Below are 27,678 nucleotides of genomic sequence, written 5' to 3' on the forward strand. Positions count from 1 at the left end.
ATGCACCTGAGTAACAAACCAATCACAAGAAAAACAAAAGGAATTTAAAAAAAAATCTGCGGTGTCCAGGTAAAATGGAACATGACATCATCCCACCTTGCTACCCATACTGCCTCACATGCACCCATCACTGGCCCCTCTAAGACCAGCCAACCAAACACAGTTCTCTGACCCATTTAAACCTCACGCTGCCAGTGGGGCACCCTGAATTCCTACGTGAGCCACCTCAGGTTCTGGAAGGATTCAGGGTAGCCATCTCACGTGCCCTGAACACTAGGCTCTGAAGATGCAGAGGTGGCCCCAGGGAGACATCCTGGGATGATCCTATCAGAACAAGCAGAGGAGAGAAGGGGAAGGAGGGTGGAAGGTGGGGGAGGGAGGGAATTAGCCTCTCAATGCCTCACTTATCTCATCACCATGCCCTGCTGAGTCTGGGCTCCTTAGCCCATTATTCAGATGGAAAAAGTGAGGCTAGATAGATTAATTTATTCATCCGACATCCTCTTGTCTGCCACCTAGTTTAGGAATGTCAACTTAGCTCTGAAGTCCTCCAAGATCCCCCTGGCTCATCCAAGGCCATCCTCTGGAATTCAAGTACAAGCCGTCCCCAACTTATATCCTCAGGAGACACGCTGCCAGAAGGGCTTGCATACAAGCCGGGGTGGGAGAAATGAGGTCCACAACACAGAGAGAAGGGAGCATGGATGGAAGCAGGGGTACCTGAAAGTCATGCTCAACTGGTGGGAACCCTTGCCTTCCACTCTCTTCGTGTTTTCCATTAGCTTGGAGATTCCCTGGTGGCTCAGACAGTAAAGAATCTGTCTGGAGTGAAGGAGACCTGGATTTGATCCCTGGATCAGGAAGATCCCCTGGAGGAGGAAATGGCAACCCACTCTAGTGTTCTGGCCTGGAGAGTCCCATGGACAGAGGAGCCTGGTGAGATACAGTCCATCAGGTCTCAAAAAGTCAAACACAACCGAGTGTTTAACACTCTCACTTTGGGCTAGAAAGAATTGGAACTGGGCTGTTCCTCTGAGATCCTCATTTTACACAATCAGAAACTGGAGTCCAGTAAGTTCCTGGCCAGGTGCGGACTAGAACCCAGGGTACCTACCTATCACCCACATCTTTCCATCCACATGAGCCACTCCACCAACCAGAGAGCCCTCCCCACTCCTCCTTCAGAAGTGCCACGGATCCTTTGCCATCTGTTTAAGTGAATGTTCACTTAAAGGGTATATCAATAATCACATAAAGGGTAATCAATATCAGGGTAATTACTTAAAGCATATATCAATACCACAGTAACAGCTGCACGATTACCTAGTCCACAAGTGGTCTCTCCAAGCCAGCTGTGCTCTGTCCCCACACTGCAAGTGGCCCTTTGGTGGAATGCAAAGCTACCATTCTTCCACGGTTCCTCTACCAACTAGAACAGTAGCTCCCAAATGTCAGTGGACATCACAGTCACCTTGAGGTCTGGCTAAAATATAAGAATGCAGGGCCCCACACCACCAAGGCACCTGTTGCAGTAGGTCTGGAGGGGAGTCCAAGAATTTGCATTTCAAACAAGTTGTAGGTTCAGAAATTCCCTCTGCCAAATTCCCCCATCCGGTGACATGTGGCCAAGAATCGCAAATCAGAGCCCCCATCTATGACGCCAGTGGCATCAGACACACCTGACTAAAGTCATTCTGCTTTCAGACACAGCTCAGACCTCTCCTGAGATCACAGACAAATGTCACTGAGCAAGGGACCCCTGTACTGACATCCTGCGGGTCCCAGCTGGCAGGAGGCTTTCTTTTCAGTGCTCTGAAACCAACACTAAAAAAAAAAAAAAAAAAAACAAAAAAAAACTCTCTAAGGAGTTACAAACCATCCACAATTTATTTAATGTTGAGTTAATTCTCCATCACTAACTACTAATTCCAATTTCATGTTTCCCTCTAGATAAATTGTTCCAACCCTTTGCACAATCTGTGACCAAATTTCTACCTCATCCCATATGCTGAAGAATGATTCAGACAGGTAGCCCTCACTTTGCAAAATAGAGGTAAGTCTTCACATCTATTTCCATAAAGTCACTCCTATGCCCTTAGGCTGCCAGATTGAGGAGAAAAATACAGGATACCCAGTTAGATTTGAATTTCAGATCAACTATATAAGGTTTTTTTAAACATATAAGCATGTCCCATCAAACATCTGGGATGTACTTATAGTAAAAATTGTTAAACATTTATCTGAAATTCAGGTTTAATAAAGATTCTTGTGCTCTGTGGGCTTCCCGGGTGGCTCCGTGATAAAGAATCCACCTGCCAATGCAGGAGACACAGGATTAATTCCTGGGTCGGGAGGATCCCCTGGAGAAAAAAATGTCAACCCACTCCAGTATTCTTGCCAGGGAAATCCCATGGACAGAGGAGCCTGGGCTACAGTCCGTGGGGTCGCAAAGAGTCAGATACACCTTGGTGATTGAGCAGCAGCAGCAGCTTGTGCTCTGAGATGACACAGAAGGGTGTGATTGGGGGCAGAAGAGGAACTCTCAAGAAGGAGGGGACAGATGTATACACATAGCTGATTCACACTGTTGTACAGCAGAAACTAACACAACATGATAAAGCAATTATACTCCAATTAAAAAAAGAAAGAGCCTTGTATTTTAACTGACACTGCTACTATACCTGTGCACTCATTCAAAAGATATATATTAAACCTCTACTATGTGTTACTTGCTACAAGGCAAATAGGCAGGGGTGTAAGGTAAATGTTTAAAAAGTGGTTGTTAGGGCGGGGATAATTTTCAGTATTTTCTGAGACTTGTATTTCCTGCAACCAGCTTGCAAAAATATGAGGAGACCACAGGTCAGCAGAGAAGCCCCACCAGAGCAACAAGATCATTGAGCCATACCACCGATGGCAACAACTGCCTCTCTCCATGATTATACAGCAAGACAAATACACTTCTTCTGGATAATGTACATTTTTTCCTTCATTTTTTTTTAAGGGGAGAGTGGGATGAACTGGGAGATTAGGTTTGACATAAATACACTGCCATGTGTAAAAGAAATAGCTAGTGGGAATAGCAGTGCAGCGCAGGGAACTCAGCTTGGTGCTCCGCGATGACCTGGAAGGGTGGGACGGGAGCAGGGTGGGAGGGAGATCCGAGAGGGAGGAATACAGGCATACAGATAGCTGATTCACTTCAGCTGTATAGCAGAAACCAACAATGTTGTAAAGCAATTGCACTCCAATTAAAGAAAAAGACAAATACATCCTTACCTAAGACACTGTTAGTTGGTTTTTCTGCTACTAATACCAAAATGATCCCCCATGGATACACAAAAGATACTCCTCTTCGCTACGTATGTTATCTTCTGTCTCTCCAAGTGGACCAAAAATCGTTTCTGTTGAAGAGGCATGTTGCTGGGTCTCTTCTTTCCTCCCATTCATTACTCACCCTCCTACCTACCCGCCCGTCACACACAGTGCGCTGTGCTGTGTTTAGTCCCTCAGTGGTGTAGTCGTGGCTCTTTGTGACCCCACGGACTGCAGAGCCCACCAGGCTCCTCTGTCCATGGAGACTCTCCAGGCAAGAATACTGGCGTGGGTTGCCATGCTCTACTCCAGGGGATCTTCCCAACCCTGGGGTCGAACCCAGGTCTCCTGCATTGTAGGCGGATTCTTTATTGTCTGAGCCACCAGGGAAACACAATGGGTATCACCTTGTCTTTTTATTCAGTTGTAACATCCAACAGAGCAATGCTCTAGGGCTGTGGGGAGATATCCCAACTAGTGCCTCTAATGGACTCTGAGAGTCAATCACCAATGTTTACCATCAAAAGCCTCTCTAAAAGAGTACTTTGTAAATCTGCCCCCAGGGGCTGCCATAGAGTCCCAGCTTTTTTCCTTCTAGTACTGATAATCCCTGGACTCTTTCCTCACCTACTCAGTATATTTCCTTAAGGTCAGATTACAACCCTGTAGATCCATTCCAGGACACTAATAAATCCACTCCAGGACACTCCAGTACCCACAGTGGGGCAGGAGAGCTCCCAGACAGAGGTTATCTGAGAAGGCTGGTGACCCAACAGATTCTTCCTCTGTAAACAATCCCAAGCACTAATGATTGTGCTTAAGAAACCAACTGGCACTTATTTATCTCTCTGGTGCAACAAATGGCAAAGGAAACTTAATGCATGAAGGATAAAGGTTACCACAACCATACATGAAACCACTTAACCAACTACATCCTAAAATTTCATTTCAATATACTCTTCTGAAGTCGCTTTGTCCCAAAGGGTCAGGCTGTCCATCCCTGTTTCAGCCCTCCTGGGCTGGGCCTTCCCACTCATTGCCACCATTACTTTCCATCTCTGAGACATCCTATTTGTCATCACTCTGCTTTTGTTCCTTCCATCTCAGCTCTAAAGCTTCTCTCTTTCTAGCCTCTAGGTTCCTGCAATACTTTACATAAAAGCCACAAATAAAATAATAAAATAAAAGCTCCATCACAATACTGAAGAGTAGACAACCATTTCTGTTGCACTGCTGACAACTTTGGGTACTGTCTTTACCTCTCTTTCAATCAAGCCAAATGGGTTACTATTCTTTATCAGTTCACAGTCCCTTATTAGCACATTGACTGTTTCTACAGAGAAAATGTCCAAGGATGTCCATACCCTGAGGTATCGATCAAGAGGCAGACCTTAACAAATCCCCACCTTTCTGCTTCAAGGATTCTAGGCTAAGTGTAGTCCATCAGAACCACAGCTGGCTCACCAAGACCATGCTGTGCAGAGCCAAATCAGATGCTGGGGGTAAATTTAAGACAGTGGATAATTTATGAAGGGAGCAAGGTGGAAAAATTGGAAGGCACAGAACGAGGCTAAGAAAACAGACAAGAGGCTCTCTAGAGGAAATCTGTTCACACTGAGGATAATTAATTAACATGTTGACGGGACTCCCCAAGGCAATCACGGAAGCTGCAGCCACGGTTATGTTAATAGACTTAGATTCCTATTGGATGGACGCAACATAAGTCAATACAAGAGCTTCCCGGCCACATGGTCAATGGGCTGAGTGTTCTCCTTTCTGATCCATGATTATTCTACTGAGAAATGAAGTGGTCACCCTACCAACTCCAAGTTACTGTCATTTTTAGCTTCAAACAGACTGAGACTGCACATTTAGAGGAAAACATCTTACTTGAATGGCCTGGACAGGTCTGTCATGTCTGTGTGTCCCACCGCAACCCCACTCTCCCTTATACTGATCACACCAGCCAGGGATGCCTGATCCGAGGTGGTGACCAGGCAGGGGGGAGTGTGGTTCAACCAGCAGTGCAGAGCCAAATGTATTGATTATCATGGAAATTTTACAGAAGGCACAAAAACAAGTCCTCACGGATGGTAAGTGTCTAAGCTGACAGGCATTTACAGCTGGGGCTGGAAGACCATCCTGGGTCATGCAAAAGATGGAAGAACAGAGGGAGCTGGACAGCTGAAGGGGGAAAGAACACAGCTGGTGAACAAAGAAACCAAGGAGAGCACACGGGGTGGAGGACAGAGAGAAAACAAGAGAATCAGAGGGAAAAGAGGGAGAGACAGAGACAGAACTGGACAGTCCCCCTACATCCTAGAAGAAAGAGCCTTGATTCCAAAATTTTCAGGTGAAAACTGAGCTTTCCCTTCCCGCTCCTGGGTGTTTGGGCACATACCCAAGTGTCATAAATAAGACAGCCATCCCCCTCTTCGAGCAGATCAGTATGTCTTGCAACTTAAATATGGAAGATTAGAACTTGCATCCACACGAAATCCTCTTCCTGAAATAAGTACAAAGGTTACTGCCCTTTTAAAGTCAAAATGTGCCTCCATCAAACAAACATTTGGTTGAGCATCTTTGTATGTCTATGACCTTGTACGTAGTGTTGGGTTAGCGAAATGAATCAACACACAGCTGGTACCCACCCACAGAGTGCAGAAAACAGAAGGGAGATGGCCAAGCACACACAATTATGAGCAAGTCTGGTGAGTGCTATTTATAACTGGTGTTAGCAAGGGGGCATGTAGAAACACAGAGCTTCTGCCAGGCAGGGGACAGGTGGGCGTTGGTTGAGAAAGTCACCCTGAAAGAAGCAATGTCTAAGAATCAACAAGGAGAGGAGAGAAGGGCATTCCAGGCAGCCTGGCTCCATTTGGGTGCTAGAGCTGGCTCCTGACTGGTGGGAGAATTTACACTACAGAAATGGGCAAATGCCACGTATCAGAGCCTTTTAAAAATCCCTCTTTTCTGAGAATTGGTATACTAGTGCACATGTGAGGCCCAAGGCTGGAGAGGACAGTCTGGTTATACAAGGTTGACATGTAAGATGTCAGAGAAGGAAATGGCCAGAGATGCAAGGTGGGCAGTGGCTACTCTGAACAGATCCAGAAATTTACACTGTCTTACGCCACTGTGGGGCGGGGTGGTGGGAGGTAAGTCTGGCTGCAGAGTATAAGATGGGTGCTAATAAACACTGAAGTGACTGAAGCTAGAGGGCCATCGGAAGCAGAGCTTGGTCCTCCTGGACTGCCATCCCCGTGCAGAGCCCTGGCTCAGCTCTGGGAGGGCAATTCCTGGGTTCCTAGTGCCTATGGTATTCCTGAGGGTTTGGGAGGAAGCCACAAATTCAAAGCAGTAAAGGCAAGTCAGATTTTGATGGAGGGACTTCCCTAGAGGTCCTGTGGTTAATACTCCACAGTTCCAATGCAGGGGGCAGGAGTTTGGTCCCTGGTCAGGGAACCAAGATTTCACATGACACACAGTGCAGGCAAAAAGGAAAAAAAAAAATATGGAAAACAAAACCAAAGCCAGAGGCAGAAGGAAGTAGGATTCAGCAGTGCAGTGTCAACTAAACAACATAACTGGGCTTCATTATTTGCAACCACTTGCATGATTCAAATTTTTAAGTCAAAGTGAGTTTGGAATTAGGTGTAGGGCAAAGAGTGCTGAACTTGGAGCCACTGGCTCTAGATTGAAATCTTGGTTCTCCAGGTTTGCGACTTTGGGCAAGTCACTGAACAACAAAATGTGTATTCCTTCTGAATTTCAGTTGTCTCATTCAGAGAATGTGGACAGAAATACCTGTCTTCTCAGCTTTATTATGAAAACTGCATGAGAATCTGAATAGGCGAGTCTCTTCTAAGCACTGAGTTAGCCAAAAAGTTGGTTGGGTTTCCTGTACCATCTTACAAACACCCAAACAAACCTTTTGGCCAACCCAATACATTACTCGACAATTATGGGAGGTTGATCATAAACTTAGAAGTTCCTCACTTAACTTAAAGGTCTGGGTGAATTGAGGCAAACAGTAAGAAGGGATACAAAGGCATGAGCACAAAGAAGAAATGCACTCAAACATTTTCATGAAGTGCCCTGAAGGGATGTCTTTTAAGCCAAATCTAGACTCCCAGTTAAGGGCATTGTGAAAACTCAGCAGATGAGACTAGGGCAGCCAGAGGATAAACATGAGTACTGCCCCATTTACACTGACTGGTCAGTGCAGCCTAAAGGTACAGTAGTAAGACTGCAAGCGGTTTAAGAATAAACAAGCTTCTCTTCTCACAGAAGCTCCAGAACTCATACCACCTCTCCCCATAGAACTCTGACATGGTCTGAGCAGTTATTTTCCTTGGTGCCAAGTGGGAACAGAAAAGCCTTGTGCACAACCCCAACTCCATTTCCTTTTTTAAAAGTGATTCCAGTAGTTCAGACTGTGCTTCTGCTGCAGGGGGCACAGCTTCGACTCCTGGTTGGGGCAACGATCCACATGATGTAGCCAAAACAATAAAAATTTTAAATAAAAAAATAAATAAAAGGAATAAAAGGAGGCAGAAGGCAAGGTCAGATAGAAAGTGATAGTGAAGTCGCTCAGTCGTGTCCGACTCTTTGCGACCCGTGGACTGTAGCCCACCAGGCTCCTCTGTCCATGGGATTCTCCAGGCAAGAATACGGGAGTGGGTTGCCATTTCCTTCTCCAGGGGATCTTCCCGACCCAGGGATTGAACCCAGGTCTCCCACATTGCAGGCAGACGTTTTAACCTCTGCACCACCAGGGAAGCCCAGATAAAAGGTAACAAAGGCTTATTCAAACAACACAGTTTCCTGCTTTAGAAATGGAGTGACTCTGATACATCAGGTGAAGAAGGCTGAACATACCAAGAGAAGAAGAGTCAAAGGAGGCTTAGTGGAGAGAAAAGCGCGGGCGAGGGACAGGGTTGGGGGAGAGGGGAACAGGAGGGATGCTGAGCGAGAGCCATAGAGGGCAGCAAAGGGGACATGCACAAGGAAACAGGCTGGGGAACCAGAGGTGTGTGGGTGATGGAGCCCACCAGGGCGACGGGCAGATTCTGCACAGGATGCTGAGTGCAAGACAATGAGTTGGAGGAGTGACGATGACAAAATGCATGTTTTCATTTCCTCCTGAAAATTCCACATGCTTTAGATGAAAAAGATGGCAATATCCTTCTTGCATGTTAGGGATGAGCAAAGCAGAGAGCACAGCAAAGGTCCAGGGATGAAGAGCCCAAAATATGAAGACAAGACTGATGATGCTGTGGGTCAGAGGTGAGACCCTGGGGCTGTGAGACACAGTTCTACAAGGGTCGCCCTCCATGCCCTCATCTGTACGCCCAGGTGGGCTCATTAACCAGGAGAAAATTATCTCGAGATAGAGAGGAAAGGATTGTCATAACATGGACTTGACCTTGTGAAAGTCAAAGTCGCTCAGTCATGTCCAACTCTTCATGACCCCTTGGACTATACAGTCCATGGAATTCTCCAAGCCAGAATACTACAGTGGGTAGCCTTTCCCTTCTCCAGGGGATCTTCCCAACCCAGGGATTGAACCCAGGTCTCCCACATTGTAGGCTGATTCTTTACCACCTGAGCCACAAGGGAAGCCCAAAAATACTAGAGTGGGTAGTCTATCCTTTCTCCAGTGGATCTTCCTGACCCAGGAATCCAACCGGGGTCTCCTGCACTGCAGCCAGATTCTTTACCAACTGAGCTATTAGGGAAGCCTTGGACTTGACCTTAGTGAGAGTTTTAAATAGGTACTGACTCCGCCAGCACCCAGCTCATGGTAGGAGAAGCCCATCCCTCCCAGGAAAGGGTGCACAAAGGTTCTGCACAATCTTGGCAACTTTGTATTAACACAGAGTCTGTCTTTCTTTAAAGTAAAGTATAATTTACAATGTTGTGTTAGTTTCAAGTGTACAGCAAAATGATTCAGTTACACACACACACACACACACACATATATATTATTTTTCAGACTTTTTTCTATTATAGATTATCACAAGATATTGGGCATAGTTTTCTGGGCCATACAGCAGGTCCTCATTTATTTTATATATAGTAGTGTGAATCTGTTAATTCCAAACTTCTAATTTATCCCCCATCCCCACTATCCCCTCTGGTAACCCTAAGATTGTTTACAATGTCTGTGAGTCTGTTTGCTTTGTGAGTTTGCTTGTATCATCTTTTTACATTCCACAGACAAGAGATTTCATCTGATATTTGTCTTTCTTAACACAGAGTCACCTTAACATCTCCTTTCTTAAGCGAGAACCCGTCCATCTGTCCGTCCATCCATCTGTTCATCCATTTATTACCCACTGGCTATTACTGAGCATGCAGGACATGCCAGGCACTCTTCTGGACACTGAATAAGATGGACAAACGGCCGGTCCTCAGGACACTCACCTTCTAGAGGAAGAACACAGGTAAGCCACAGCCTCGACGATGGCAGGACACAGTGGCTGTGTGAGGAGCTGTAAAGAACACAAGGCAAGGAGATACAGGCAGGGGGACGAGAGGCTTGCTGTTTCATAAAGGGCCCTAAGGGAAGCGGGAGTTAAGGAATGAGCTCTGATGGATCTCGGGGGGAGAACATTCCCAGAGAGGCAGCCAGGAGAGCAACTGGTGGGAACAGGCGAACTGAACAGGCAGGAGGAGCAGCAGGGACAGGAGAGGAGTTGGTGGGAGTGAGTCAGGGGTGAGGGAGGAGCAGCGTGCAGCAGTTCCAGAAGATTCCAGAAGGCCAGTGGTCAGGTTTGATGGAGACTGTGGAGCAGAGGTGCTGTGCAATGTGCTGTGGGTGCAAAGGACCCTCCTGCTGCTTTATGAGGTGCAAACTGAGGAGGTGGCGGTGCTCTCCCAACAAGATCCTGGCAGGAATTCTGAAGGCATCAAGGAGCAGCCCCAGTGGACAATGGCTGCCCTTTCAAAGAGCCACTGCTCTGGGTCAGGGTCAGTCCTTCCTAGGCCAGGTTTCAACAGGAAGCAGGGGATCAACCCACAAGGGAGTTTCCTCTCTGCGTCACCAAGTTCACTGGAAATCAAAAGAGGAGATCTGTCCACCAGGAAGAAGCCTGAAAGCCAGTGAGCTTGCCTCATCATCGTTCTTCTGCTGTGATCAAGTTGGGCCAAAACACTTCAGGCAACATTGGAAGATTCTCCTACCCCATCATAACCTGCCAGAGGGCAGGAGCCACAGGCTGACATTATTTCCATGAAAGTGGACAGTGAAAAAGCTGGCTTATAACATTCAAAAAACCAAGATCATGGCATCTGGTCCCATCACTTCATGGCAAATAGATGGGGGAAAAAAGGAAACCGTGACAGATTTTATTTTCTTGGGCTCCAAAATCACTGCAGTCGGTGACTGCAGCCATGAAATTAAAAGATGCTTGCTCCTGGGAAGAAAAGCTATGACAAGCCTAGACAGTGTATTAAAAAGCAGAGACATCACTTTGGCAACAAAGGTTCATATAGTCATGTACAGATGTGAGAGCTAGACCATAAAGAAGGCTGAATTCCAAAGAATTGACGCTTTCAAACTGTGGTGCTGGAGAACTCTTGAGAGTCCCTCGGACTACAAGGAGATCAAACCAGCCAATCCTAAAGGAAATCAACCCTGAATACTCATTGGAAGGGCTGATGGTGAAGCTGAAGCTTCAATACTTTGGCCACCTGATGGGAAGAGCCAACTCCTTGGAAAAGACCCTGATTTGGGGAAAGTCTGAGGACAGGAAAAGAGGGCAACGGAGGATGAGAGTGTTTGATGGCATCATCCACTCAACGGACATAAATCTGAGCAAACTCTGGGAGAGAGTGAAGGACAAGGAAGCCTGGCATGCTGCAGTCCATAGGGCTGCAAAGAGTCAGACGTGGCTTAGTGACTAAACAACCTCAGTTTATCTCTCTGAACTCATGCCATGCAATATACAGAGTAGGCACTACATAAATACTTGGGAGATAAATTAAAGAACTACGTCTCTATCACCATCATCATCATCAGAACGGTGATGTTTTTAGGAACACTTGATGAAGTCTTATTCTATGCCAGTACGTCTCAGCTGAGGGTGACTTTGCCCCCTGCCTCCCACCCCGGGACATTTGACAATGACTGGAGACATTTTTGATATCACAACGGTACCTGCATGTGTCAGGAGCAGGGAGCCACTGGCGTCTGGCAGGTAGAAGCTGGGTAAACTGCCAAACTTCATTCAAATACGAAGAATTTTCAGGTCCCAAACATCTAAGTGCTGAGGTTGAGAAATTCTTTAATCTTCTAATACTCTTTGAGAAACCTGAGCCATTAACTTGCCCAAAGAGAGCGCAGTGAACACCATGCTGAACTACAAAATGACAACAGTGCAAAGCAACGAACAGGTTGAACTCAACATTTCTGACATCAAATATATGTGTTTTTTTTTTTCCCTTCCCTCGCATATCTGAGTGCCCTCGAATCCAGTTCAATTCTGACATTACCTGGAGTCAATGCCAACATCACAAGTGAAAGACTCAGCTCCCAAGAATGTGTCCCACTTTGGACACCAGCCACAAGTTTGGGCCTCCTGAACCAACCAGCTCTAAAGTCTGGGAGTTTCCAAGATCCCCTCCTCGAGCTCTATGATTTGCTGAACTGACTCATAAGACTCAGAAAAGCACTTTACCTACAACCACTAGTTTATTTTAAAGACTACAGCTCAGAAACAGCCAAATGGAAGAGATGCACTGGGTAGGAAATAGAGAGGGGCTCAGCACACTCATGCCATCCGGATGCCCCACCCTCCCAGCACCTCCAAGTGTCCACCCACCTGGAAGCTCTCCAAACCCTTTGCTTCCATTAAGTGGCCATGGTTGATTTTATCAGGGTTGATTAAATACAATATATACAGAACTCCAAGTACAGACTTGGCAAGAGGAGATACGTGATGGGGTACGGAGTTGGAAAGGAGATAATCACACATTGAGTCCCAGCAAAGACAGTGACTACAACCAACCCTCCCATTGAAAGGGGCAGTCAGGGCAGGAAAGGCAGATGAATTGAAGAAAGTCTTTCTCAAGTGACCAGGGCAGGGGCAATAAACAATGTCACGGGGAAAGCATTAAAAGCCAGCTTTGGGGGGACATATACAAGCCTCAGTGCATTGTATTAAGAGATGAGGACCCAAAGATATCCTTATGCTCGGATGCATGAAAGAGCAATGTGCTAAGAATACAATGAATCAGACTGAAGCCCTCCAGACCTCCCACAGCCACTGACTTCTGTCTCCCCCAGAGAAGCATCTTAAGAGGTGTTTCATTTACTCCAACTAAAAATCACCTAAAAATGCCACCATTGCCCCCAAAGCAGCACTGCCCCCATTTGGACATGCCTTCAGAGCTTACTCCCAAGCAACAGACAATGTTGACAACAATTCGTTGACAACAACGAAGGCCAACAGACAGAATGCAGGATGGACACCAGCCCGGCCCTGGCTCCTCCTGCACATCAGATGTCAATTTCTCAGCTTCATGCAGAAGCTGGTGTCAGGAGAAGCAGAAGAGACAGGTATGTGAGGACCTGCACGCATCCACGTGCACACATACATACACACACACACACACACACACACACACACACCCACCCCATCTTCATTCCCTACCCCTCTCATCCCTTTGGCATGTAATTACAGAGACTTATAACAAGCCAGGTACAGTTCTCAGTGTTGGGGTACAACACCATTCCACAAAGAGAAAAATCCTTAGTCCCATGAAGGTTTTATTTGTGTGTGTCCTGGGAAGAGATACAGACCCAAGTAAAGTAAACACACACACATGCAAACACACACACACATAAACACACACACAGATGTAAACACACACACACACACACACACCCCACCTTCTGCAACATACTAACGAGTTAGAGCTTCCCTGGTGGCTCAGATGGTAAAGAATCCACCTGCAATGTGGGAGACCTAGGTTCAATCCCTGGGTTGGGAAGATCCCTTGGGCAACCCACTCTAGTATTCTTGCCTGGAGAATTCCATGGACAGAGGAGCCTGGCAGGTTACAGTCCATGGGGTCGCAAAGAAATGGACATGACTGAGCAAATAAGCACACAAAGAGTGACAAGTACTAAGGAGAAAAATCAAGTAGAAACTTAGAGATGATAAGTCATGGGAGACAGGTTTGCATTTTTATTTGGGTTGGCCCAAAAGCTTCTTAGGGTTTTATCAATAAATAGACTGAGTGATCAGAGGGAAATTATGGAGCAAGTGGTATTTCAGCAAAAGCTGGGTATCTGAGGGGAAAAACCCCATGTATTTCAGGAAAAGGAATAGCTTGTCAAATTCCTGACAGGAAGATGACACACTCCAATTGGATAATTTGAGGAGACAGTAATAAACGAGTGAAATTCAGGAAATGATAAGCACCTCAGCAGCCCAGTGTTAGTGAGAGGAGGGACCAGGCTGTCCCAAGGCCTGCAGTGGTCCTGGGAATGAGACAGAAACGTACAGTTCCTGCAGACACAAGGTGTGTGCACAAGTGTACGTGTTCTGCCAGTGGATGGACAGGTGAGTGGTGGGTAAAGGAAAAGTACGCAAATTATTTGCCAGTGAGAAAAACAATAATGTGACTGAATTTCTGAGAAGTACCCTGGAACCTCTGTACCCAAACAATGGCAGTCACTTCCGAAGGACTCACAATCAGAGGCCGCTTTGCTTATCCCCATGCTGCAGCCACTGCTGGCTGTCACCGCAGGCCTTTTCTCGGGGATCTGCCTCTGGGGCCTTGGACTGGCCACAGTGCCTTTGCATGTGCTTTTTGGAGTCCAGAACACCACCCTCCCTGTTACCTGTGGCCAGGCGAATCACCTCCTGTGACCAAGCCTTTTCTCACAACTACCTTTAGAGACTGAGTATCCTATTCAATGCCCACAGCCCCCCTGCCCTATCACTTTTAATGAAATCAACCCTGAATCTTCATTGGAAGCATTGATGCTAAAGCTCCAACACCTTGGCCACCTGATGTGAAGAGCTGACTCATTGGAAAAGATTCTGATGCTGGGAAAAATTGAGGGCAAGTAGAGAAGTGACAGAGGATGAGATGGTTGGATGGCATCACTGACTCAATGGACATGAGTTTGAACAAGCTTGGGGAGATAGTGATGGACAGAGAAGCCTGGCATGCTGCAGTCCATGGGGTCACAAAGAGTCTGACATGACTTAGTGACTGAACAACAACAATTTCACTTCATTCACCTCTCACACACCATCCAGACTACAAGCCCCTAAAGGGGAACAGCTTACTGCTTTTATCTCTGTACCCCTGATATTCAGAGTTCCTGGCAGAATGTTTGCACTTACATTTTGGTTGAACACCTGAGTGGATGAACAAATGAAATCCACGCAGCATTAAGCAGTAGACCTGCATTGTTTAATTCCTGGTCTAGGACGCTATGGCATGAAGCAACTCTATTTTTAATACACCTCATATTCCTGAAGATGACTCTACAGCAGAATCACAGAAATACAGTGAATAGTTTACAACCTGCAACAGACTCAGCAGCTCAATGACAACATTAATTTAATGAACTTAAACACTGGTGACCTCTTTAACACATCCGGAGTTATTTATGCTGGGATATGCATGCCTGAAGACTGCTTGCCAAAGAGAGACTCAAATAGAGGTGACGCATCTATCTTTCAAATGCTAATCTGCATTTTTAACTTTGACACAAAGAACTTAGCTCTTCTGTTTTGGAATCAAGAAAGATTAGTTGACTTTTTGATCCATCCATCTGTCCTTCCTGTATGACATATATACCATTAAGCTTTAGGAATTCAAACAGGTCATCCCTACCATCACAGTCTATTTAGAGGCACAAACAGAATTAAATATAATGTAATGTGTTAAGTGTAATAGTCAAATGATAAACAGCTAGAAGTACTGGGGAAAACTATTCATGAAGATGGTACACATCCATCTTCCGGGGCTGCTATAAGGAAGTACCACAAACAGGATGGCACAGACAACAGAAATGCCTTCTCTCTCATTTCTGCAGGCTGGAAGTCCAAGAATAAGATGCCAGCAGGGTGGGTGCCTTTTGACCGCCCTGAGGGAGAAAGGTCCCAGGCCTCTCTCCTTGCTGCTGGTGGCCTCAGGCACTCCTTGACTTGTGGCTGGATCTCCTGGAGTCCTTGCTTTGTACACGTGTGCATCCACATTTCCGCTTATAAGGATGCCAGTCATGTTGGATTAGACCTCACCCTCATGACTTCATCTTAACCTGACCCACCACAAAGACTCTATTTCCAAGCAAGGTCACATCTATAGGCACTGGGAATTATAACTTCAATATTGTTTGTGGCAGGTGGCAGGGTAGGGAGAGAAGTCAACCCATAACATAGTGAAAAGCTGGATTTTAAAAGACAAACACAAGCTCACCAACAGGACAGAAGATCGCAGGCATGGTCAAGGGAATGGAGGACTAGGAGAGAGTAGGACTGTCCAGCAAGCAGCCTTGTGATGCAGGTCAGGGCATGCAAGGTCAGATAAGGTCACTCAAGGTCTTGACAGTGGCTCCCACCCTAAGAGCATCAAGAACCCACTGAAGGGGTTGAAGCACGGAACTGCGGCAACAGTGCAGTGCTCTGCAACATAGCCGTGGCCATCTGCAACATACTTTTCACTTTGTCCCTTTGTCCCGAGAACCGGCAGGGAAGTCCCATTCAACCTCCACATTGCAATGGGGGAGGGAAGCTGGGGTTCAAGTTTCTCTTTCCTAACAACCTTGCCTCCACTCTGGCACAGAACTGACCTGTACTTCAAGTGACAAGTCATCACAGTGGTCTTCTCCTACTTCTACTTAGACCAGGAGGCTGGTGAGCACACCCCTTTCATAGCCAGGGAGTCAGAACCAAATGGAAAGGGAAACGTCTTGGGACTTCCCTGGTGGCCCAGGAGTTAAGAATCTGCCTTGCAATGCAGCGGACGTGGGTTGGATCCTTGGTCAGGAAATTAAGATCCCACATGTCATGGAGCAACTAAGCCCACACACGGCAACTGCCAAAGCCTGAGTGCCCCAGAGCCTGCACACCGCAAAGGCAGAGGCTGTGTGCCTCGATGGGAGATACCGCGTGAGGCAAACAAGCTCCTGAGAGCTGCGACTAAGACCCAAAGCAGCCGAACAAAGAGAAATATTTTTTAAAAGAGAAAGGGAATCATCTCCACACCTCCTCTTGCTGCCCTGACATCCCTCACATTAGTTTCCTAGAACTAGATAATACCCAAGCCAGAGGACACAGAGGCCCCCCAGATTCTGCCCCTTGGAAAGGTGATGGCATCTCTGGAACACCTTGAAAAGTGAGGTCAAGACAATGAACAGCTGAGAGAACCTGGGCCTCCTGGTCCTGCCTTTTACCCAAACCAGCTCCATTTGTATCTGTTGGTTTTCTTTTTTAAAAGAACACTTTATTAAGACATTATATTTCACAAATCATAAAATTTACCCCTTTAAAGTACACAATTCAGTGGTTTTTACTATATCCCTAGAGTTATGCAACCATCACCACCATCTAATTCCAGAATGACTTCACAACCCAAAAAACAAACCCTCTACTCAGTCTTGTCACGCCCCATTTTATCCTCCCCTGACTCTGGGAAACCCTTGCTGTCTCTATGCAATGGCTTATTTTGACATTTCATATGAATGGAATCATACGTACGTCCTTTTGTGGCTGGCTTCTTTCACTTTTATTTTCAAGGTGCAGTCATACTGTAGTAGGTATCAATATGTCATTCCTTTTTGCAGGCTGCGTGCTAAGTCCCTTCAGTTGTATCTGACTCTTTGTGACCCTGGGGACCGTAGCCCATCAGGCTCCTCTAAGGGATTCTCTAGGCAAGAATACTGGAGTGGGTTCTGAATAACATTCTGCTGTATGGCTATATCACATTAAAAAAAATAAATTTATAGACATTTGGGGAGTTTCTTTTCTAATATTATGAATAAGTTGCTATGAGCATTGGTGTATAAGTTTGAGTATCTGTTTCCAGTCCTTTTAGGCATTTACGTAGGAGTAGAACTGCTGGGTTGTAGACTATGGAGGAGGAAGTGGCAGCCCACTCCAGGGTTCTTGCCTGGAGGATCCCAGGGACGGGGGAGCCTGGTGGGCTGCCGTCTCTGGGGTCGCACAGAGTCGGGCACGACTGACGCGGCTTAGCAGCAGCAGCAGACTATGCATGACCTTGAGGAACTGCCCGACTGTTTCCTAAAGTGCCCGGGCCATTTTACATTCCCTCCAGCAAGGTCCAAGGGTTCCGATTTTTCCACATCCTATCCAACACTTGCTATTTTCTGTCTTTTTGATAATCACCACCCTAGTGGGTATGATAGAGAAGGCAATGGCACCCCACTCCAGTACTCTTGCCTGGAAAATCCCATGGACAGAGGAGCCTGATGGGCTGCAGTCCATGGGGTCACTACTAGTCGGACACGACTGAGCGACTTCACTTTCACTTTTCACTTTCATGCATTGGAGAAGGAAATGGCAACCCACTCCAGTGTTCTTGCCTGGAGGATCCCAGGGATGGGGGAGCCTGGTGGGCTGCCATCTATGGGGTCGCACAGAGTCGGACACAACTGAAGCGACTTAGCAGCAGCAGCAGCAGTGGGTGTGAAGTGGTACCCAACTGTGGGTCTGATTTGCATTCCCCAATGACTAATGATGCTGAGCCTACTGGCTATCAAGTGCCTATTGGCTATTTGTAAATCTTTGGAGAAATGTCTATTCAAGTCCTTTGCCCTGTTTAAAGTGGGTTACTTGTCTTTGTTGAACTACAAACATTGTTCATCTATTCTGGATATGAGTCCCTTATCAGATAGAAGAAAATATTTGTAATCATATATGTTTTTGGCTGTCTTTTCACTTTCTTAATGGTATTCACACCATTGATTTAAATTCTGATGAAGTCCCTTTTTTTTTTTTTGGCTCATGCTTTTAGTGTCATATTTAGGTACAACTGCCTAATTCAAGGTCACAAAGATTTACTCCTGTGTTTCCTTCTCAGAGTTTTACAGCTTTCGTTCTTAACGTTTATTTGAGGTCTATGATCCATTTTGAGTTGATGCTCATTTTTACCCTTTGAGGGGATGGTAATCCACATGAAATTTAACTCTCCCAACACCAAGCCATTTTATGGCAAAGCTTCTAGAAAGGAGGCGCATCTTGACAATAAAGACCAAACCTCCTGCAATGCACCCACGTCTCCAACGGTGTACGGGTCAGAAGGGTCTTCTCTCCCTCTCCACAGAGGCGGTGGCACCCCATGTAGACAATAAGGTTCAGCCCTGCAGTGACCTGAGATGACCCTGCGCGCCTGCAAGACTTGCCATGTCTGTCATCTGCTTCTTATCACAGAACTCTAATTAATCTCAGACCCTGTGCCCTGCTCTCTGCCACACACTGACCCCCAGGTACGTAGGGGGCTAAAGGATCTTTATCAGAAAGATCAAAAGGATCTTTCCCAAGTGGACTGTTACCTTGCAATAAGAATTAAACTTATTGAACACTTAGCAGCACCTGTATTCAGCCCTAGGGATACAAAACTGAGCAAGATAATAGGGCTCCTGCCCCGGAGGAGCTGTCACTTCAGTGAGGGGGACCTACACCAAGACCTGGCACTTTATCACCTTCCAGTGTTCAATAACAACAACTGTAGTTGTAATATTAATTACCATATGCCTGGTTCTGTACTTTGTGCTCTACATGCATTCATGACTCTTTAACTTTATGACGTAGGGCTGGTAGTCCTCTGTTTACAGCACATATGAAGCACCAGTCTTACACAAGGCACTCTAATAGAAGGGCGAGTAAGGACCAGGAGCACAATGTGGATGGGGACACAGCCCCATGTACAAGGGGACTTGGGTTTGAGCTCTGATACGGGAATTTTTCTCCGAGGAGAAAACAGAAGGGGCAAAAATAAAGGCACACAAATATCTGTGGAGTTAGGGCAAAAGTGAGCAGAGGAAGGAGACGAGGCAAGCGAGGGGGAAGGGTGTGGCCTCTATCAGAATTCACATTCATGGACCACTGCCTGGAGAGCCAGCAAGTTACATGGGGAAAAGCCACAGACAAACCCTCCTTGTGCTGGTATACAGTATCACTGCAGCAGACTCTGCCTTTGAGACAATCTGCCTCGCTCCCCCAAAACACTGCCAACGAAAAGGAAAATGGTATTAATGAAATACTGAGGATAAGATCGAGGCATGGGGAGGCACAGATGAGGTTGTTTGAGTCCTTACAATAAATACTTGTATTTCAGATAATCGAGTTTGGTTCTTAGCGCTAATGTCATTCTCTGTTAATTTAATGTCCCTGGAATCCCTCTGAGTAAGAAGATTGCTGGTGGAATGCAAATAGAGTCCATTCTGGGAAAAAGAATCATCTCCTCAACCCAGGTGTGCTCAAAGGCTGCAGAGAAGGCCAGTCCCTTCGGGTAGAGGGAGTTAAACAGATCCTCCAAGGTGATCTGGGCATGGAGGCTGCGTGCTGAGCAGGAGGGGCAGTGGTTATTTGAGATGTTGCGGAATCAAACTCATCACGCCCTCCTGCACCAGGCATGTGGAGGACCAGCGGGACTCTCAGGGACCTCGGATGACTCCTGGTGACAGGAGGGGTACTGCAGAAGCCAGGGGAGGGCAACATGCATTGTGCCATCTCTGCTGCCAAAAGGAGCATGAAAGCATCCCCTTGCCCCAGGTGTAGCAGAAGCATCTTAGTTTATCCTGAACCAATCCCCATTTAGTGGACTTCCCCGATGGCTCAGCAGGTGGAGAATCCGCCTGTGAAGCAGGAGACGCAGGAGACGCAGGTTTGATCCCTGGGTCTGGAAGATCCCCTGGAAGAGGGCATGGCAACCTACTGCAGTACTCTCGCCTGAAAAATCCCATGAACAGAGGAGCCTGGTGGGCTACAGTCCAAAGGGGCAGACACAACTGAGTGACTAAGCACCATCCCCATTTATGCCTGCTGTCCCAGCCTAATTATAGCATCTTTTAAAGCACTCCAGCTTGGACAATAAATTGTAACCACATTTCTAGGTCCAGTGGGCACAACATTAGTGATGAGCTGAGGGATGCTGGATGCCAGAAGGAAGGGAGGCTTGAGGATCACTCAGAGAATCAGGATGCAAAGGAGCTTTCTCCCAAGGAGGAGTCAAGAAACCAAGGAGAGAATGTGGTTCCCTCTCTGCTCCCCATCTCAGCCACCAGGGAAGCCAACCAGGTGGCGCTAGTGGTAAAGAACCCGCCTGCCAGTTCAGGTTAGAGGTAAGAGACACGAGTTCGATCCCTGGGTCGGGAAGATCCCCTGGAGGAGGGCATGGCAACCCACTCCAGTATTCTTGACTGGAGAATCCCATGGATAGAGGAGACTGGCAGGCTGCAGTCCATGGGGTCTCATACAGTTGGACATGAATGAAGGGACTTAGCATACACGCTGCTCCCCATGCCACCCCAACTGAGGTTCTGAAACTCCCAGTCTCAGTTTCTTCATCTGAAAAATGGAACAACAATACACATCTGGCAAGTCTGTGAGGATTCCACAAGACAATGTATGTAATTTCCTCGTGCCAGCACGTGATAGAACCTCAAGGCATAAGAAGTTGCTATTGGCAGTCAGTTCAGATCAGAAGTGCTGGGACACTGAGCTTTGGGGAAAACATCCTTTCCATCCTAATTCTCTGAGTGATCCTCAAGCCTCCCTTCCTCCTGCCTTGCCCCCTGGCATCCAGTGTCCTCAGCTTACTGCTAATCACAGAAACAGAGCATAAAAAAAGGCACCCAGGTGCCAGCATACTTCTCCAAGGGCTGAATAGGATTTCATAAACCAAAAAGAGCCTACAGCTTCCAGCTGTGGTATTGCCCTGCTCTAATTTCCCTAGCAGCAGTGAGGACAATGAAGCTGGGAGTTTCCATTTGAGGGAATATTTTTTCCTTTCCCTCCATCCTCCAACAGTGGTCTTCAATTACAGTGCGTGATGCTTGGATACAGGGAGGCTAAGGGAGGTGGGCAGGGAAGTGACCCCCTGAAAGGCACCTGCAGAAGCAGATTAGAGAGCTCCCCACAGACACTGGAGCAGTCTCTGAGCTCATGGAGGGAGCCTGGGGAGAGGAGGCAAGAGCAGGGGAAAAAAAAAGGCAGCCCCTCCCTGGGCCTGATGAAGATTAATATCTCCTCCCTGATGAGATGAGGCAGGCTTAATCGCTTCTATTAATACAGAATCACTGAGGGCCAAAGATGGAGGCGTGGAGGGAAGTGGGGGAAGGGATGAGAATGCTTTGCCAATACCATACAAAAGCAGAAAGGGACACTCTGAATGCACAAAGACAGGATTTCCTCAAGGCTCAAAAGTTATAACAGAAACCTGCTGGCTGAGGCAGCACATGAGACCATACAGTATTAGGTGTACTTGGCGCTTTTCCTACTAAGACAACCGGATCAATTTGGTTACACATGCTGATCTCAAAGACTGGATGGTCTCAGCAGGGACTGTCACCCCCTTGCAATCTTAGGGCCCCAGTAAAGATTATTAGCTTGGGTACAGCCTTCCAACTCCACTCTCCATGGACAACTCCAAGCCATGTTCCAAAATAAAGCTCAAGAGGCACCTTCTTCATGAAGCTTTCCTGGACATCCATCCCCAGAGAGTTATGAGTCTTTCCTTCTGGACTCCCAGAGACAGGTATACATACTTCTAGTACAGTAATTCCTGTGGATTGCAATTGGGAGCCATCCTCCAAAAAAAGATTACTACTCTTAGACTTGAATGTTTGCTTCCTATCATCCTGTAACTTTCCTTATCCATTAAACAATCTATCACCTCATCTCCTGCTTTCCTCCAAGGATCCACTATCTTTGAGGAATAAGCACACAGAGAAAGGTCATTATCACCCAAGACCACCAAGAGAACAATTTTTTTTTAAGGGCAAGGACCATGTCTCAAAGTTCTTTGTGTCTTTCTCAGACTCTAGTCCAGTACCAACCACACGCTGGCTTAATAAATATTAATATTTGTCCCATTATCTAAATAACAGGAGAACAGAGGAGTAGAAAATAGAGGCGTCAACACTGAGAAGGATGCAGGTGAGGAAACCTCAGGATCATGATGAAATGTACAAATATATCAGGGGTAACACAGCCCTTACCTGTTCAAAATATTAAGATACTCCTCAAAAGGTGGTCATTAAAAAAAAAAGCAGCAAAAAAGAGTATCTCCTCAACTTGTTCAGCTGCCCAATCAAGTCTGACTCTTTGAGACCCCATGGCCTGTAGCATGCTTGGCCTCCCTGTCCCTCACCATCTCCCAGAGTTTGCCCAAGTTCATGTCCATTGCATCAGTGATGTTATCCAACCATCTCATCCTCTGTCACCCTCGTCTCCTTCTGCCTTCAATCTCCTCCACACTCTTTACTAATCCTCACTCAAATGCTGGGCGAATTTTCATCTCAAATAAGCTCAGGATTCCCAGTTCCCCAAATCCCACCCCAGCGGACAACTGGTCTTAAGGACTTGGGACATGTGGGCTCAGAAGGAAGAATCCCTGAAGGGCAGATCACCTGCAGAGGAAATTAACCTCTTATTTCAGAGTGAACAGGAGTCATTGCATTAAGTGCATGAAACTTCAGATGTGACGGGGGACTAGTTTGGGATTCACTTAAAAGGACAAGCCATCACCAAAATGTGCCTGACTAGCATACCATCTGTGTTAGGTATAGAATCATCAGCTCGTGGGAACATAAAGTACACAGAACACAGGATAAATGCGGCAGCCTGAGAAGTTTGGAGGCTTCTCTGCCCCAGCTTTTCATCACAGGCACACCCTGGAGATACCGGAGGCGGGGTTCCAGACAACAAAGCAAATATCACAATAAAGTGAGTCACATGAAATTTTTGGCTCCCCAGTGTTTACAAATGTTATGTTTTATGTATACTTAGGTGTACAATAACATTACATCTAAGAAAATCGTGTACATACTATAATTTAAAAACACTTCATTGCTTTAAAAATCATGCTTAAAAAATACTAACCACTATCTGAGCCTTCAGGAAGTTGTAATCTTTTTGCTGATTGAGGGTCTTGCCTCAAATGTGGATGGCTGTTGAGTGACTGATCAGGCTGGGGTGAAGGTTGGGGTGACTTTGGCAATTTCTTAAAATAGGACCACAGTGAAGTTTGCCACACTGATTGACTCTTCCTTTCATGGAGCATGCAACGCTGTTTTATAATACTTCACCCATGGCAGGGCCTCTTTTAAAGTCAGTCTTCCCAAAATCTGTCTTAGCTTTATCAACTAAATTTATTTAATATTCTGAATCCATTGTTGTCCTATCAACAACTGATTAACTTCTCCATCTTCAACGGGTGTGGTTCATGGTGTCCCAAAACAATTACGGTAATAACATCAAAGATCAACGATCACACAGCAATCCCATTCCTGTGCAAATATCCAGACAAAACTAATTATAAAAGACACATGCACCCTTTTGTTCATAGCAGCACTATTCACAATAGCCAAGACATGGAAACCTAAATGCCCATCAACAGAGGAACAGATAAAGATGATGTGGTGTACACACACACACACACACTCACACACAGAGGAATACTACTCAGCCATAAAGAACAAAATAATGGCATTTGTAGCAAAGTGGATGCAGCTAGAGATATCGTATTAAGTGAAATAAGTCAGAGAAAGACATATACTCTATGATATCACTTACACAGGAAATCTAAAATATGACACAAATAAACTTATCTACAAGATAGAAACAGACTCACAGACAGAGGACTTGTGGTTGCCAAGGCAGGTGGGGAGGGACAGAGCAGGAGTTTTCAATTAGCAGATGCAAGCAGAGACTGGATAAACAAGGTCCTACTGTATAGCACAAGGAAGCATATTCATAGTATCCTGTGATGAACCATAATGGGAAAGAATATAAAAAAGAATGTGTGTGTATATATACATGTATAACTGAATCACTTTGCTGAACTGCACAAATTAACATTGTAAGTCAACTATGCTTCAGTTTAAAACAAGAGATCACTAATCGCAGATCAGTCTAAGAATGATGAAGAAGTTCGAAATATTGCAAGAAGTACCAAAATGTGACAGAGACAAAGTGAGAAACTGCTGTGAGAAACCAGTGCCGATAGATTTGACGTAGGGTTGTCACAAACTTGCAATTTGTTTTTTTAAAAAAGGCACTCTGCAAAGCACACTTAAAAGCTAAGTGCAATAAGATGAGGTCTGCCTGTAGATTAGTCCTGGCAACACTGTAGCTCACCAATACCAAAAACAAAACCAAAGTTGATACATCATGCAATGACATGGCTCTCTCAAGTAAGTTTAAAAAGAAATTTAAAAAGTGGTTGATATAGGACATCCTCCACAACTGAATCAGTCCCACTGTGGACAACATACAGTACAGGATTTGAAGAGCCCCAGGGCCAGTCTGAATCTTCAAGGCATTTCCAAGCTGATAGGAATGTAAGTATCCACAGCAGCTGAAGATCAAATGTGATTCATCCGAGGTTGGCTATAAGCATCTCTAGGGGAATGGAGACTTTCCTAAATGTCCAAGTATGCCTGAGCCAAGTGCAGAAATGCTGAGCCAGCAATTACACCAGACCGGGCTGGGTTGTGAGTCCTCAGAGAGGCAGGATTATGGCTGAAGCACCAACACGCCTCCATCACTCAAGACTGTAATTTCTCACCAAGCTACACGCACGGGCGGGGGAGACCCAGTGGGAGGGGCTACAGGGCACCAGGATGCTGAATGAGGCAGCTGAGTCAAGAGCCCCTGAAAGGAGAAAAGGGCAGCAGCACTGGGAAAACCTTGCGAAAAATCCAGCCTTCCCAAGACCCAGGGCTAGAAGGAGAGAGCCAAGTAAGAGCATCTGAGCCTGGATCCATACAGAACCTCCAGACGGAACTTCTGCTCAGGATCTAGAACTCCTGGCCTCAGAGTCCCAGCAGAATCAGCTTCAGCTCTGAACATCCACCCACCAGTGAGAAACGTGCCAACTGCCACCGACCCGCTGAGTTTGTGTGTTTAATGTCTCAGTGGCTCGGCCTCCTCCCCTGTAAGATGGGGGTGACCACGGTTCCTCCCTACATGCAGAGATTGTACTATTCAGTAATTTACAAGAATGGTCCCTGAGGGCCAGATGGCAGGCTCCCCAGTCTGAACCCAAGCTGAGTGACCTTGGACAGAGTAATTTAACCTCTCTGGGCTTTGGGGTCCTTACCTGCAAGTGGGCATATTAATAGGACCAACTTCAAGATGGTTGTAAGGATTGAATGAGTCAATCTACGTAAATTACACACGTGCATCCAGCCAGTGTGTTGTGATGTGTTATAGTAAGTGTTCACTAAATTAGCGGTTATTATTATTACAGATGATAATTACATTCTGCTTCCTTAAAGGAGGCGAACACTTGCAGAACAACCCCTGTACACCTGGTACCACACATGCAAGGCTCAAATATTAGCTCATTTAAATATCACAACCACTCCCCAAACAGTGATGAGGAGCAGAGGGTCAGAAAGGTCAAAGGTGGCTCCTACCATGCAGCTAGCGAGTGGCAGAATCAGACTATGCACCCTACGTGCCATCCCATGCACTACCCACCCTAACACACCTCTGTCGCTCCACCTGACAAAGTCACGGCTGGCACTCCAGGGCTACTTCAACCACACTTTTATGATAAAAACTGTAGTACAGTATAGGCTTCATTTTGAAATTGAAAAAGGCATCTTTTTCAATTGAAAAATCTTTTTTCCCCCATATTACCTTTTTTTTTTTTTTTCTAGGAAAGATCGTTGACCCTGGAGTCCTAGCTCACCTCCCTGCTGGGCATCATCAGTTCAAGTGTCCCAACATCCAGGTAGGAGCAGGGTAGGGGTGCTGACTGTTGGATATTTATTCTGCTCTCTGTCCCAAACCAGTGAACGATCGCCTGCCCCACCCCTGTTTTCCTTCCAGGCCTCTCCACCCGAAACCCACTTGCTCCCATCAAAACCTGGAGTCATCTTTGATTCATTCCATTTCTCACCTTCACAGCCCAGACATCCCCCCAAGATGCAGAGGCTTGGCCTCCAAACCCTGTCTCCTCATCTCCACTGCCACCACCTGAGTTCAGGTCGCCTCGCCGCTCACCTGGATGAGTACAGCGGTCACCTAGCTGGAGGCCTGGCCTAAATTCTTATGCCCCTTCAGTCATTCTCCACAGACACCAGACTGTTTGGAAACACACCAGGCATGTTTGGCTGGATATAACTGCTAGAGTTGTCCATGTCCTAAGCTCTGAAGCTATGACTAGGTTGACTTACAGGATTTTGCAGGTTTGATTAAATTAATGCACAGCCTGAGATGCAAAGATTACCCTAATTATCCAGGTGGGTATAACGTAATCATAAAAGTCCTTATAAGGGGGGAGGCAGGAGGGTCCAAGTCAGAGAGATGTCATGATGGAAACAAGTTGGGGTGATGTGACGGCTGGTTCTGAAAGTGGAGGAGGGGACCAAGAGCCAAAGGAGGCAGATCACCTCTGTAAACTGGAAAAGGCAGGAAGGAAACAGAGGCCCTGGAGGAAGTCAACGCTGCAGACATATCGATGTAAGCCCAGGGAGACTGACTTGAGATGACCGATCTCCAAGCTCTAAGAATAAATCTGTTGTTTCAACAGGACAGTCTGGTTGTGACTATATGTTACAGCAGCCACAGAAAACTAATACACATAGTCTTGCCTTCAGCCTAGACTCAGGCAGACAACCTGTGGACTTTAAAAGTGTCCAAACTCCTCTCAATGGCCTGTCCACGAGGTGTCTGCCGAAGTCCCCAACCTCATCTCTGACCCTGTATCCTTCTGCTCATCCACCAAATGCATTTACCTCCAGCAGCTTTTCCCATAAACACCCAGTCCCATCTAGCCTCTCAGCAACTATGCTTGCTCTCTTTGCTGGGGTGTTGGCCTCACACAAGTGGCTCACAATTATACTACAGGTATCCGTGCAAATATCACTTCGCCCAAGTCCTTCCTCATCACAACATCCAAAATGGTGCACGCAGGTGTCATTTTCTTGTCTGTAAGTTAACTTATAAGCTCCATGGGAACTGGAGTATTTCCAAAGTACTCAAGTGTGCCTGAGTTACGCTGAGCAGATACTCAGTGAATTTTTCTTGAGTGAATAAGTACGTGAGGCTTATGAAATCAACACAAGACTGCAGCCCCTGCTTCTCAACGCCTGGAGGATGGATAGCACAGGGAAGCATGAATACTGGGGGTTGGGAAGAA

The 27,678-nt window shown here is 46.3% G+C and overlaps 1 protein-coding gene across 2 annotated transcripts in view; it reads right to left on the reverse strand.

Moving 5' to 3' along the window:
- Positions 1-27,678, reverse strand: part of LARGE1 (LARGE xylosyl- and glucuronyltransferase 1) — a 609,955-nt gene that overhangs the window by 405,703 nt on the left and 176,574 nt on the right. The window contains exon 1 of one of the 2 annotated variants that reach the window (XM_018048226.1): positions 9,745-9,882. The exons of the other annotated variant lie outside the window; for it this stretch is intronic. Coding sequence (XP_017903715.1) covers positions 9,745-9,871 — 127 coding nt within the window. The 5' untranslated portion in view covers positions 9,872-9,882. Of the gene's footprint in view, positions 1-9,744; positions 9,883-27,678 lie in introns of those variants that run through there. 2 annotated transcript variants of the gene reach the window in all.

The sequence above is a fragment of the Capra hircus genome, chromosome 5 (genome assembly GCF_001704415.2).
Source record: "Capra hircus breed San Clemente chromosome 5, ASM170441v1, whole genome shotgun sequence".
Lineage (NCBI taxonomy): Eukaryota > Metazoa > Chordata > Mammalia > Artiodactyla > Bovidae > Capra > Capra hircus.